General features: G+C 41.3%; 1 protein-coding gene across 1 annotated transcript in view; it reads left to right on the forward strand.

Annotated features, from left to right (window-relative positions):
* LOC137374470 (cytochrome b-245 heavy chain-like) overlaps positions 1-15,370 on the forward strand; it is a 58,963-nt gene extending 43,593 nt beyond the window's left edge. Inside the window, exons 11-13 of the mRNA XM_068040622.1 lie at positions 3,235-3,381; positions 11,562-11,686; positions 13,567-15,370. Coding sequence (XP_067896723.1) covers positions 3,235-3,381; positions 11,562-11,686; positions 13,567-13,693 — 399 coding nt within the window. The 3' untranslated portion in view covers positions 13,694-15,370. The remainder of the gene's footprint in view (positions 1-3,234; positions 3,382-11,561; positions 11,687-13,566) is intronic.
* The last annotated feature ends 249 nt before the right edge of the window (positions 15,371-15,619 follow it).

The following is a 15,619-nucleotide window of genomic DNA, read 5'->3' on the forward strand; positions in this document are numbered from 1 at the left end:
GTTTCCAGTAGCAGTGGGCTGTTGCTGTTGTCCAACTCTGCAGTTATGCCCGAGTTCCTGACAAGAGTGCTCAGCCATATATGAAATGGATAGGCCTTGTCGCTCAGTAGCCAACCTATGACCTGACAGCCTAATTGGAATAAAGATAGCACAGATGAATGAATATTAACTGCTGCCATTAAGGAGACGATGTTCCTCTGCTAAGCACCTGGCAAACTTTTATTCCCCAAGTGTAAAGCAGAGTAAAAGGTGGGGTAGAGACCTCTAACCCTAGGTCTCTGTATCGGGGGAATCATCTAATCCATTAGTATAAGCAGGTTAAGATCACAACAGGGTGCCTTCCGCCACGTAGAGATCAAGGAGGAAAATCAGCCCTAACAAATCCAACCCTGGATGGCCAGAAATTGAGCAAGTAGAGTATTTCGAACTGGCTTACCAGATTGGGACAGATCGAAAATGGTCTGTCTATTTTTACTTTTAAGTGAGCTTCTGGGTACCAAACAGGCAGGCCAAAATGAAGCCTGAAAGTCAGACTGTAGCTCCCGTTAACAAAGTATGTTGCGGGGGGTGGGGGCGGTTTGGGAGTAGTCGCGATTGTGGAGAGTGGGAAAATTTACGGGGCAGCTCCTGCTCCTCTGGGGCCACAAAAATAATCGAACGCTGACTTTTAAAGGGCACCTTCTCTTCCATTGCCAATGGGACTGCACACAGTCTGACCAAGTCCTACCTAAAACTGGCAACCAAAAACCCATTTATTCCATAGGACCTCGATACTGTAGGATGCAAGGCCTCTTTTAAAATGGATATGGCTATATCACTGGTGTTCTTGTGGTGGTAAGGCTACTGACTCCACATTGAGGCCATTACCACCAGGAGAGGGCATTCAAAATCAGCCCCACTCATTTTAATTTGCAACCAAAAATTACCTGATATATTCAGCTAAGAAAATCACAAGTGAAGGTCTTTTAATTCAAAGAAAACATATGCAGTCTACTGATAATTCAAAGTCTAAAACGATTGAATTATCTAATAATTTGAGCTATGATACATGGAAAATATATTCACAAAATGGAAATTTGGTGATAAAATATTGGATTAGGTGAGTTATTTTAATCAAGTGGCTTTTATCTCTAAGAAAAATAGATTATGATCTAGCAGAGTCAATAATCGTTAGCTTATTTCCCCCAAAATTAGTTAGCTTAACTTGTGAAAACACATATTTTGAATTTTGTCAGGGAAAGTGAAGCAGATAGAAAATGTTGTAAATCAATCACCTTCAAAGTATTTACAAATCAACTATATGCAAGTGACTACCAAGTTAGAGATTAGGCTAATTTCTTTCACAATGTCCAGAGATCACCAGAACAGCTAACTGTATTCAGTGATGATGTGTAGAAAAATCCATCTCTCGGGTACCATGGAGTCTCATTAGACTTATATTTCCACTTACTTCAGTTCCCTCACTCCAGAATATATTTAATATATTACCAGTGCTGTCAATCTTTGTCTCTTCATTAGTTTCTTTAGACTAAATTTTAATTAGATTCTCGTATCACTTATTCATATTCCAAGTTAACGTTGCAAGACCAGTATTAGTAAATGAAAAATCCATTATTGTCATATCACCTGTCCTTGAGGCTGTTCCCACTGTCTCTGCTGATGCTTTTAAATCAGATGCTTAACTCAGAAAAAATTCTGTGATCATTTTTTTATCACCACAATTATACATCCCAAAATTAAATACATTTTCTCCCTTACCTTATACAGAAAGCTCTTCTGTAGCTTGTCAGGTGTCATTTGGCAATTCTCATATGAATAGATCATTTTATACTTGTTAATCAATAGCTGCATGGCTACCAGAAATACTCATTTTATTTATTCATTATTACGATCAGGTGCAAAATGTGTCTAGGGATCTGTTACTATTTTCACCTGGTTCTATTGTAACAGGGTTTAATTTTAAACATACTGTGTTTTGAGCTCCCCCTTTGTGAATCCTTGTTCACAACTTTCCAATTATAAGGCAAAGAAATGAGCACAAACAGGCTTTCTTTGGTTTAAGGAAGAAAGATGACATTTATTAAACTTTAAACTTAAACTCTAATACGGTTCACACCTACAGATGTTTGACGCACCCACTCTAGCATGGACACACGATATAAACATGCAGATAGGGACAGAAAAGAGTAGAAGAAAAGATAAGTAGAACAGTTTGAGGCAATATCTTGTTACTGTTTCTCGAGCTCGCTGTAATCCTTGATTGAAGATATGGTCTTGCATTTCGATGGGGCCCAGTAGTCTTCTTAAAACCTTGTTCACGTAGGAAACTTTTTTCTCTTCGAGTTTCATATGTTTTCACAAGATTCAGTTCCTTGGGAAGGAGATGGAAGCAGGCAGACAGGAGAGGCTGTAATTCTTGCTTCAGTTCCAGGAGAGATCTTCACTCCATGAGCACACAATTTGTCTTAGTTCAAATCCTTTTTTGGAAGTTCAAATTCTCTGCAACAGCCAGTTAGTCATGTGACTAAAACTGGCCTTACCACTTCTTCTGTGTATTGGGAAGCAACGACTGGGTCCCTGTTGTTCCAACACTGCTAGTACTATGCAAATGTCCTTCCAGTCAGGGTTTGCAATTTTAAGTTTTAATGTTCATGTGGCAAAATAATATGTGCTTCAGTCTTGGTAGGTGGGGCGGGGGGTTTGCCCGACATCATCTTCTTGTAAATAATATTCAGGTCTTGGTAAATAAAAGCACCATAAAATAAGTGCAAAGTAGTAACAGGAAATTTTCAGTTCAGTTAAACCCAGAATACGTGAAGACTTTATGTTTCTCCAGATCAATCTGGGCTTATGCTACACTAATAAGAAACACATATACATTCTGGGGAGATAAGGGTGGGGGTATGAGGGGCAGGCATTCTGCCCACAGGTGACAGTTTGGTGCAAGAATACACCAGAGCATTCCAGTTTTTTAAGCATTTGACAGTTCTGTGATGTAGCAATCTACGTCATTGGTCATCTCCAATAACTTGCAAATGACGTTTAGTGCTCTGGTGACAAGTAGAAGGGTAAGGTAAAAACTAAAGATGAACTGTAGGATGGATGAAGAGATGCCTGAGATGGAAAAAAAGAGTTGGAGAAAAATTAAATTGATAAATTGTGACATACAAGAAAGGAAAGATTAATTACACAACAGACACAGAGAACCATTTAAGATCTTGATTTCCTTCTTAGATCTACTTCTATTGGCTATGCCGAGAAACCAGTGCTTTTGAATGGTTTGCTGACCTCCTCCAGTCACTCGAGTCACAAATGCTTGAAAGAGGCAATTCTGATTTCCTGAGCTACAACATTTATCTCACCGGATGGGATGAAAACCAGGTAATCATTTATTATTATTACCAAACTGATCCAGCAAGCCTTATCCGAGAAAAAAAAAGTCAGATCTTGATTCTTGTTCATCTTTCTATGACTCGTAATGGCCAATCTGGCTATAATGCATATCCTACCAACACAGACCCTAAATGGTTCATTGGGCTTCATGGTGCTAGCTGCATAGAGGGGATGATCCTAGATCTGATCCTCAATCTGCACTGTATTAGCCCATATTGGTCATAGCAACAGTGGATACAGTACAACTGGCCTGAGCATTCCAGAGCTATGCAAAGGAAAGTACAGCTAGGATTCCTGCTAACGATCCCCATCCAGGCATAACTCGTCATATATCTAATATATCAAAAATAGTTTGCCCCTAACATAGCATCACTAATTAAACATCTGTATAATTCACCATATTAACTTACACATGTCTGTCAGTTATTCAGTGATTTTTTTTTACTGCTGGAAGTAATCTGGTGCGTGCGTTAGTGTATGAAGAGGCTGCAACACAGAGCTGTAGAATGTGACTAATGTTTACTTTGGCTTCATAACATTCCTGTGAAAAAAACAAAATCATAATATTTGCCAGCCTTTTGGATCCACATGGGATTTTGCTCAATCCTATATTAGAGATGATTAAGATTAATGTAGCACGTGTCAGTCAGTGTATTTGTTTATGCCTTGTACATATTTTGGGGACTAATGCATTATTACAAAGGTTATGGTCAGTAAGAATATAGAAAAGAGAAAGTGGGGTTTAGCTAACTGTTCACTTAGTGCGTTCCAGCTTACTTTCCATGTCAGCATCAGCTGTAACATTAGTATTTTTACTTGTCTGAAACTGTATGAATAAATGTAACAAATTGATGCATTCTGTCGAGGTGGGTAAATTTAGTTCTGACCTTCACTAAGAAAAGTTCTATTTATCTAGCAATTTCAAACTTCCCCCAATAATACAGAATTGAAAGTTTCCAGTAACCAGTCAGCCACCTTCATTGGCTTGGTATATGTGGTTTAAAATTTACCAGATTTCAACATATATATATGTACATGAGATTGAGAAACCTTTGCCACATGGCAAATATGAGTCACATCACACTGTAAAATCTTATGAATTATAGAATCCTACAGCACAGAAGGGGGCCATTCGACCAGTCACATCTGTGCTGGTTCTTTGAAAAAGCCGTCAAATTTAATTACCCCACCCCAGTTTTATCCCCCATAACTCTTCCAACTAGTCCTCTTCAAGTCCAATTGCCTTTTGGAAATTCCTATGGAATTCCCTCAAGCTTGGTATCATCATGGTAAATCTCCTCTGTACCCGATCGAAGGCCTTTGTTGTGTGTTGTATTGTTATTAGTAATGTCTTCAGTAGAGTTTCAGGGATGATCTGGAGAAAGTCTCAGGCTCAGGTAAAGGTTAACTCAGAACTGTTTATTATTTGCATTATACTATATACACACACCTTAATCCACCTAAGCTAGCATCGTCTGTGCTGCTCCTCCTTCTTCTTCTCTAACCTATCTCACATGGCTGATGCATCATCACTCTTACAGTGGGAGGGGTCTCTCTCACTGTCTTCTGTGTTGACCCTTGACATCCTTATACTACAGCCTTGACATCCTTTCTAAAAGTAATGCCCAAAATTGTACATAATACTTCATCTGAGGTCTAAACAATAATCTGTAAATCTTTAGTGTAACTTCCTTGTTTTTGTATTCCATATACCTATTTACAATGTCAAGTATCCCATATGCTTTCTTAACCACCTTGTCAACTTGCCCTGCCACATTCAAAGTTTTGTGAACATGCACCCCCCCAGCTCCCTCTGCTCTTGCACCCCCCCCCTCAAGGTAGTACTATTTAGATTATACTGCCTATCCATGTTGTTCCTCCCAAAGTGCATCACTTCAGACATATCCACATTAAATTGCATCTGCCATGTGTCTTTGCATTTCACCAGCTGTCCACGTCCTGTAAAGTCTGTTACTATCCTCCTCACTACTTACTATGTTGCTAAGTTTTATATCACACATAAACTTTGAAATTGTTCTTCCTAAACCCAAGTCATTTATATTTAACAAGAAAAGAAATGGTCCTAATACTGATACCTGGGGGTTTTCACTGCATACTTCTCTCCAGTCAGAAAAACATTTCTTGCTCTATCCCTTAGCCAAGTATAAACATAAGTTACCACCATCCATTTAATACCATGTGCATCTATATTACAAATAAATCTGTTATTTGGTACTTTATCAAATGCCTTTTAAAGTCCATATATTCAACATCTACTTCACTACCTCCATTAACCCCCTCTGTTACTCTATCACAGAACTCAATCAGTTTAGTCAGGCATGATTTGCTTTTAACAAATCTGTGCTGGCTGTCCCTGGATAACCCATGCTTCTCCAAGTGAGAATTAATTTGGCCTTGACAATGGGCTCTTGTTTTCCCACCACTGACATTAGGCTGATTGGCCTATAGATATCAGGTTTATCCCTGTCCCCATTTTTGAACAGGCGTGCAACATTTTCAATCCTCCAGTACTCCGGCACCACCCCCCCATATCTAAGGAGGATTGGAAGATTGGGAGTCAGAGCTTTTTCTCTCTACACCTTAACTTCCCTCAGAAAACTAGGATGCATCTGGATCGGGTGACTTGTTAACATTAAGTGATTCCAATCTATTTTTCACCTCTTTTCTATTTTTATTCTATCCAATATCTCTACTCCCACCCACCCACCCCCTGCAACCCTCCTCTACTGCAACAATAACTTCATCTTTTTCTTTTGTGAAGACAGATGCAAAGTATTCATTCAGTACCTCAGTCATGCCCTCAGCCACCACAAGAAAAGTTCCTTCTTTGTCCCTAATTAGCTCTACCTTTCCTTTAACTATCCTCTTACTTTTTATATGTTGATAAAGGATTTTTGGATTCCCTTTTATGTTAGCGGATTTTTTTCTCATACTCTCTCTTTGTCTTATTAATTCCTTTTTCAATTTCTGTTCCTTAACTCTAAAGAAATAGATTCAGTCTTTGAACACTCTAGTATATCTTACCTCTGTAGAACTGTAATATTATCCTTGATCAATACTGCTCCATCTTTTTCCTTTCCTATCACTCCTGAATATATTGTAGCCAGGTAGCTTAGTTCCACTGCAGTCTTTGGGGTGCACCAACAGTGCTGTTAGGAAGGGAGTTCCAAACGAATAAAAAAAAGGACTGAAATTAGGAGAAATTTCTTCACTCATAGGGTTGTGAATCTTTGGAATTGTCTACCCCACAGGATTGTGGATGCTCCATTATTGAATATATTCAAGGCTGGGATAGATAGATTTTTAGCCTCTCAAGGAATCAAGTGATATGGAAAGCAGACAGGAAAGTGGAGTTGAGGCTTTAGATCAGCCATGATCGTATTGAACGGCACAACAGACTCAAGATGCCTTATGACCTATTGCTATTTCTTACGTTCTTAACTTGTGCCTACAGTTTATCAATCTTATTTGCAAAATGCCTCGAATTAACACACATGCATTCCAACACCATGCTAGTCTGCTTTGCTTTTTCTTCAAATTCCTGCTCTTTCCTTATTCTATTGCTGTTTAGCCTTCCTAGATTTCCATGCACTTTGTCTCTCCTCTGTGCTGCCACCCTCAAGGGGAGGTGGTAGCATTGTGGCAATGTCACTGTATTAGTAAACCTAATGCCCTAACAACATGGGTTCAAATCCCACCACAGCAGATGGTGAAATTTGAATTCAATTAATAAATCTGGAATAAAAAGCTAGCTGGTGACTATAAAGCCATTGTCAATTGTTGTAAAAACCCATCTGGTTCACTAATATCCTTCAGGGGAGGAAATCCTTACCTGATCTGGCTTATGTGACTCCAGACCCACAGCAATATGGCTGACTCCTAAATGGCCTAGCAAGCCAATCAGTTGTATCAAACCACTCCTAAGCCTAGGGAATGAAACTGGACAGATCACCTGGCATCAACTAGGTACTGGAAATAACAAATGGCATGTTGACCCTACAAAGTCCTCCTTACAAACATCTGGGGGGTTGTGCCAAAATTGGGAGAGCTGTTCCACAGACTAGTCAAGCAATTGACTGCAAGGTATGATTCTGTGAGTATGACTATTGTCATGGTCCTGTAGTTTTTTTTCAGAATATGCGGTTTGCCTTTAAGGCTTGCAAGGGATCAGTATTGCTTTAAGAGCCGGCAAGTCTTAGGAGTTATAGGAAGGTGCATTTTCGTTGCCTTAGAAACAGCCATTTGGAAACTGCGATTCAAAGGATGCAATCTCGTTACCATAGATATAGCCACTGGGAGTGAGCCTGATGCGATACATCTCTTACAATTCAGTTTTGAACTGGCTGTTAGGAAGACAGTTTGTTCTAACAGAACACAGACACAGCTGTGGTGTTACAGCCTGGAAAAAGAGCTCTCGACCATTTAAACTGAAGGAATAGGATTTTAGTCTGTTTAATTATTATCTCTCAAAATTCTAAAAAGGTCAAGCCCAAAACAGAGATCTCTGGTAATTTAAATTGAAGAAAGGGAAGTTAGACTGTGACAATCTTTCATCCCTCAAAAACTCTAAAATCAGATTGATTCTGTTGAAAGTGAAGTCGGTCGTAACACTATATACCAGACAAGCAATAACCTGCTCAGTTTGAGTTCCACCAGGGCCACAAAGCTCCTGACCTCATCACAGCCGTGGTCCAAATATGGACAAAAGAGCTGAACTCCAGAGGTGAGGTGACAGTGACTGCCCTTAACATCAAGGAAATGTTTGGCATCAAGGAGCCCTAGCAAAAATGGAATCGGGGGAAAACTCCCCACTGGTCGGAGTCATACCGAGCAAAAGGAAGATGATTGTGGTTGTTGGAGATCAATCACCTCAGCTTCAGGACATCACAACAGGAGTTCCTCAGGGTAATGTCCTGGGCCCTTTCATCTTCAATTGCTTCATCAATGACCCTCCGTCCATCATAAGGCCAGAGTGGGGATGTTCGCTGATGTTTGCACAATGTTTAACACCATTCGTGACTCCTCAGATACTGAAGTAGCCCGTGTCCAAATGCAGCAAGACCTGGACCTGGGCAGCACAGTGGCGCAGTGGTTAGCACCGCAGCCTCACAGCTCCAGCGACCCGGGTTCAATTCTGGGTACTGCCTGTGTGGAGTTTGCAAGTTCTCCCTGTGTCTGCGTGGGTTTTCTCCGGGTGCTCCGGTTTCCTTCCACATGCCAAAGACCTGCAGGTTGATAGGTTAATTGGCCATTTTAAATTGCCCCTAGTATAGGTAGGTGGTAGGGAAATATAGGGACAGGTGGGGATGTAGTAGGGATATGGGATTAGTGTAGGATTAGAATAAATGGGTGGTTGATGGTCGGCACAGACTCGGTGGGCCGAAGGGCCTGTTTCAGTGCTGTATCTCTAAACTAAACTAAAATCCAGGCTTTGGCTGATAAGTGGCAAGTAACGTTTGTGCCAGGCAATGACCATCTCCAACGAGAGAGAATCGAACCATCTCCCCTTGATATTCAATGGCATTACCATCACTGAATCTCCCAATATCAACATCCTGGGTTACCATTGACCAGAAACTGAACTGCACCAGCTAAATAAATACTGTGGCTACAAAAGCAGGTCACAGGCTGGGAATTCTGTGGTGAGTAACTCACTTCCTGACTCCCCAATGCCTGTCCACCATCTACAAGGCACAAGTCAGGAGAGTGATTGAATACTCTCTACTTGCCTGGATGGGTGCAGCTCCAACAACACTCAAGAAGGTCAACACCATCCAGAACAAAGCAGTCCGCTTGATTGGCACCCATCCACCATCTTCAACATTCACTCCCTTTACCACCGACGCACAGTGGCAGCAGTGTGTACCATCTACAAAGTGCACGGCAGCAACTCACCAAGGCTCCTTAGACAGCACCTTCCAAACCCACGATGTCTACCACCTAGGAGGACAAGAGCAGCAGAGGCATGGGAACACCACCCACCTGCAAGTTCCCCTCCAAGCCACACACCATCCTGACTTGGAACTATATCACTGTTCCTTCATTGTCACTGGGTCAAAATCCTAGAACTCCCTTCCTAACAGCACTGAGAGTGTACCTACACCCCAAGGACAGCAGTGGTTCAAAAAAGCAGCTCACCACTGCCTTCTCATGGGCAATTAGGAATGGGCAATAATTGCTGGCCCAGCCAGTGGCACCCACATTCCATGAACAAATAATTTTTTTTTTAAAAGTCCTTGTTCCCCTTCTACTGCCAAATTAATTTAAACTTTCTCCGAAAGCACTAGTTAATTTCCGCTTGAGGACATTGGTCCCAGAGCTGTTGAGATGCACCTGTTTGGCTTGTATTGGTTCTTCCTGCCCCAGAACTGGTCCCAATGCCTGAGGAATCTGAAGCCCTTTGCTCCTGCACCACTTTTCGAGCCACTCATTCACCTACACTATCTCCCCTTTTCTGTGCTCACTGGCATATGGAAACTGGGAGCAATCTAGGTATCACCACCTTTTGAGGTTCTGTTCTTTAATCTTTTTCCTAGCTCCTGAAATGGTGCCAATCAGACCTCAACACTTTTCCTACCAATGCCATTGGTTTCAACATCGACCATGACTTCTAGCTGTTTGCCCACCCCTCACAAAATATTCTGTACCTGTTTGGTGATATGAGAAAAAGAAAGCCAGTCATTTTCTGCAGATTTCTCTTGATTTTAAACTTTAATTGGTGTCAGTATAAGTCTTTATGCAACTCTTAGATTTTGCTGCCTAAAAGGGACATGCCAGGTTATATAGTAAATTAGAGATATAGTGCTTCTTCCCTTTTAAAATTTCGTATCCACTGGCTTACTGTGAGAAACACATAGATATTAAGAATTAAGATTTTATTGTATAATTTTGGAAGTGTTGAAAATACACTACAGGTGAATCAGCATTTGAAAGAGAAAAGATTGGCTACCTATTTCAGGCATGGCTCTTGACCAGAAACTGTTTTCAGGTGGTAACTATTTCCTGCAATGTTGTTCATGTGCCTACAATTATTATCCATTTCTATTCGACAATAGGATCGGAATTGTTGGTGCAGAGAGCATACAAATTTTTTCTCTGCAATTTTAATCAAATAAAGAGGAATTGATATTAACTTTTAAGCACGCATTTGGTTACATTACCAATGGTTTCATTTACCCTATTATCTCTATTATGAAGTGGTTCAAGAGTTCACCTACCTAGGCTCAACTATCACCAGTAACCTGTCTCTAGATGCAGAAATCAACAAGCGCATGGGAAAGGCTTCCACTGCTATGTCCAGACTGGCCAAGAGAGTGTGGGAAAATGGCGCACTGACACGCAACACAAAAGTCCGAGTGTATCAAGCCTGTGTCCTCAGTACCTTGCTCTATGGCAGCGAGGCCTGGACAACGTATGTCAGCCAAGAGCGACGTCTCAATTCATTCCATCTTCACTGCCTCCGGGGAATACTTGGCATCAGGTGGCAGGACCGTATCTCCAACACAGAAGTCCTCAAGACGGCCAACATCCCCAGCTTATACACACTACTGAGTCAGTGGCGCTTGAGATGGCTTGGCCATGTGAGCCGCATGAAAGATGGCAGGATCCCCAAAGACACATTGTACAGCGAGCTTGCCACTGGTATCAGACCCACCGGCCGTCCATGTCTCCGCTTTAAAGACGTCTGCAAACGCGACATGAAGTCCTGTGACATTGATCACAAGTCGTGGGAGTCAGTTGCCAGCGTTCGCCAGAGCTGGCGGGCAGCCATAAAGGCGGGGCTAAAGTGTGGCGAGTCGAAGAGACTTAGCAGTTGGCAGGAAAAAGGACAGAGGCACAAGGGGAGAGCCAACTGTGTAACAGCTCCAACAAACAAATTTTTCTGCAGCACCTGTGGAAGAGCCTGTCACTCTAGAATTGGCCTTTATAGCCACTCCAGGCACTGCTCCACACACCACTGACCACCTCTAGGCGCTTACCCATTGTCTCTCGAGATAAGGAGGCCAAAGAGAAGAAGATTATCTCTATCCATTTTCTTTTACTGTAATGTCTTAGTGAATTGTCCTAGCCATTTGTATATTGTTGGAACATGCAGTTGCTCTTCCATTCAGTGATGGCGACTAATGCAGATATTAAATCCTATTTAGGCTACTCACTTTGCCATGCACCATGAAGCCCAAACAGATGTCATCACAGGACTCAAACAAAAGACTTTATATGGGAGACCAAACTGGGAGAATGAGTTCAAAAACATTGCAACCAAACATCCAAGGTAGGCCTAGTGAAAACAGCAACTGAACCTGAAGTGCTTGCATATTTTAGTTTTGTTTTTCCAACACAAAACTTCTTTGACAATGCTAAAAGAAAAAAATGTTCTGAGAATTGTATTAATGACATAGTTATACTTTTATTAGTGCTATGGTTTCTACCCTTTCTTAATACATGACCTTATATTATCATACTCTCAACTTAAAGCATTTCAGTACTCCTCTTCACTGATTGGACATCAACCTCTGAATAACTTATTGCCCTGTGATATAGTTGCTAGTGAGGGAGAACAGACATAACTTTCATTTTACCCCATTGGGAATGCAAACTGAAAAGTGACAAAATGCACTAGATAAAGCCAAATAGAGCTTATCAACAATTTTCCTCTAAAATAAATGCAATTTCCATTTGCTTGCAAATTAAAAATAAGACTGATAATCAACAGCATTGTCAGAGAATTAATGTCATTATTTCAGATTCCATTCATGCAGAGCTGTGTATTCAGTGTTGTGTCATTTGGATGTTGCTAATATTGAAAGAGCCCCATTTATGCTAAAAAGTTGCCTGTAGACTGCAAAAGAAAAAGAAAACAATGACACCAAATACTGCAATCTGTCACAAACAAGTTTTACAAATGGGCCTGAAACAGGTGTTAATTGTTAACTCTTGACCTTGATTTTCTCAATTTACTTAGCATTCTCCCAAGCTGCACAATTGAGTATTCAGTGTTTTAAGCAGTGGTGGTCATCCTTCATAGTCAGATCAAGACTATTAAATACACAAAAAGGTATGAATGAACCCCCATCAGGATCATGAAGCCTGTCCCATCACACACAGTTAACTCTCTGCTAACTTTCCTGGGAAAGGTTTTTTTTTAAATAAAGCTTGTGTCTAACTCATGGAAAACTTGAGGAGATGGCCCGAACAGCAGCTTCAGACCCATGCTCTGAAGACTACAGGGCATTCTAACCAATATGACATGCTACGGATGTCTGGATGCCAGATGCCCTTGATATAAGGGCTGCACAATTCAATTTCTAGCTGCATGCATCTGCCCAAAGAGACTGCTGTGACCCTGGTGAGCTTCTAAATAAATTACACACTCCAGTATTCCCAACGGAACTCTTTAATTACACAATTTTCTTTAGTTGGTGTCCAGAATGAAACTTTTTAATGTAGACCGTCCATAAACAAATGAAAAACAGTTGTGAATCTGAATCCAACTGACGTTAGTGAGCACAGAAAAGTTGCCAATTAGACAACTGCTTCTTGATGGTAACAAATGGGATCAAGAACAAGAAAGTTCTATTCGTGAAGAAGAAATTACTTCAATCCTTGCCTAGGATTACTAGTCTAAGAAGCTTACCAAATAACCATTTGACTGTTGTCTGTCAACTTGGCTCGAGATCAGAATATCGTGGGTTCCAACCCCAAACTAAAGGTCAAACTTATAATTTTAGTTGACATTCTGATACAGTACGAGAGACTATTGAATTGGTATAGATGCTATTTTTGAGATGAAATGTTTTAAATGAAGTCTTATCTGTCTATATTGGATGTTCAAGATTTGAACAGAAGTGATAAGCTCCCCCCAGCGTTCTGTCCAAAATTCTACCCCCAATCAATACCAATGGTCGTTCATCTCATGGCTGTTTGTGGAACACTGACAGCACAAAATGGCTACTACATTTCCAATGCAGTACAGGACCAGCCAGTGCTCTGCGGAACTACTTGTTTGTTGGCCACATTGATGATGCCCTTATGAGAGTCTTGAACATTACCCTCCCAGTTGAGTAATAAACAGAAATAGTGATCTATGTGGAAAAGGGCATATTCTCTAAAAGTAAGATGTCATTATTGAAAAAAGTATCTTTTATTTTACAGCACTAATGTGGGAGTCTTCCTCTGTGGGCCACAGGCTCTGGCTAAAACCTTAAATAAGTTGAGTATCGCTCATTCATCTGCTGATCCAAGAGGAGTGCATTTTATATTCAACAAGGAAAACTTCTGAATTCTATCGCTATCACTTTTTCTTCTGATTCCACAACTGTTTGTCCCTTTTTGCGATAAAACACACTCAGAAAAATGCATGACATAATCATCACACTTATTAGTTATTATTATCATTAATTTTTCATTATTTTCTGGCTCATATCCAGGATTCCTGTTGCTTATTGTTGGTCCCTAGGTACCAGTCTGTCCCTAAAAGCATAGTCCCTCATTGTTTGTATTACTGTATTTGAAAACAGATTACAAACTAAATACTGGCCCGCTCATCCCAGCGAGTCCAAACTCATGCCCAGCATAAAAGCACAATACTATGGACGCTGGAAATCCAAAGTAAAAACAGAAAATGCTGGAAACACAGAACATATGATGAAAGGTCAGAGACCTGAAACCTTAGTCTAGTTTTTGTGCAGGAGGGGGAGCTACGACACTGGGCCGAAAAGGCGGGGGAAACCCCACCTCTGCCTTTTCGTGGACACCCGGAGCAATCCTCTGTGTTTTTAAATGTTAGTTTCAAGACTGCAGTATTCCTGTCACTTTAAAGAAGGCGATCCCACCTCCATAAGTTGCCGGACAATCAGAGGGCCGGCAGCTCGGCAGCACCACCTGGAGCGGTGGCCTCTGCCAGTACTGTAGAGGCCTCGGACCCAGGCCCAGCAGTGGAGCCCTGGATAAGAGGTAGGTAAAGCGGGGTCACCGGCACCAGTCCAGAAGGCCCTGGCGATAGGGTGCTGAGGGTTGGTCTTGCAGTCCAGGGGGAGGGGGGGTCCCAGGTGGTGAACTAATTCTGGGCGGGGGTCCTCCATGGGCCACAAATTGCCCCGCCTCTGGTAAGAACCCAGCAACAGCAGGAAGAGGCCCCTAACTGGCCACTTAAGGGTCTCAATTGCCCTCTGGGTGGGAGGCCGTCATCGGCCTATCCCACCCTCAGGAGGATCGCAGGACAACTGCCCCACAGACCCTCGCCACCCGTCACAATACTCTGTGTGCCCCTCCCCCCCACTCGCCTCCAATCCAGCCCATTAACTGTGTTTCTCTCCCCACAGATGCTGCCAGACCTGCTGAGCATTTGCAGCATTTTCTGTTTTTATCTTTTGCCCAGTACCTTCAACTGCCCTGCTTGTGAAATATTTGCATCAGAGAACTGAATTTTCAGTGTGATTTTAGTTTATAGATTGCAATACATTATGGTTATTTTTGGGTTTTCAATGTCTGTAGAAGATTGTGGATCTTTGACACATTGGAAAAGGAAAGGTTCAAAGGACCAATTCAAGCTAATGGAGCACCAAATATAATCTGCTTTTTGTCCTATCTGTGGTAATCAGGAATCAAAACGGTTGAAGGCAATAGTTCAAATTTAAACTAAACAGTCTAACAGAAGGCTGCACAAAGCTTTTGACATATAGGCAAACTGCGTAATTTTTATTAACTGCCTGCAAAATAGATGCTTACTATCTGTTGACGTTGGATGTTGATTTTGTATAGCACAACAAAGCTGCAAATGTCTAGTTCTCAAAAAATCAGAGTAAGTTGTGTATACTATTTAATCCTTTGAGTAATAAAAGTCTCAGATTTTAGAATGAGCATCTATTTTATTGAATATAACAGGATGTTTCTCTATGTAGTCTCAATGAACAGGATTTAAGAAATACCTAAATAAAAACATTCCAAGATTGTCAAATGTATTTTTTGATTTTGATGGCCAAGACTAAAAGGGAAAATGATTGTCTATGATTTCTGACACAGATACTGTGTCAGAATTTTACCAGCCCTCTGGGTATGGGCTGGGAGGTGGGTAGGGGGCCCGTAAATTGGCAAGGCAATTGTGTAGGGATCATCGTCTTCCTGCTGCCATGCCACCTTGCCAGTGGTGGGGAAGGTGGTGGACAGCCCTCCAGCACAGAGGCTAATTAATTCACTTAAGTGGCCA

The sequence above is a fragment of the Heterodontus francisci genome, chromosome 10 (assembly GCF_036365525.1).
Source record: "Heterodontus francisci isolate sHetFra1 chromosome 10, sHetFra1.hap1, whole genome shotgun sequence".
NCBI classification, from domain to species: Eukaryota; Metazoa; Chordata; class Chondrichthyes; order Heterodontiformes; family Heterodontidae; genus Heterodontus; species Heterodontus francisci.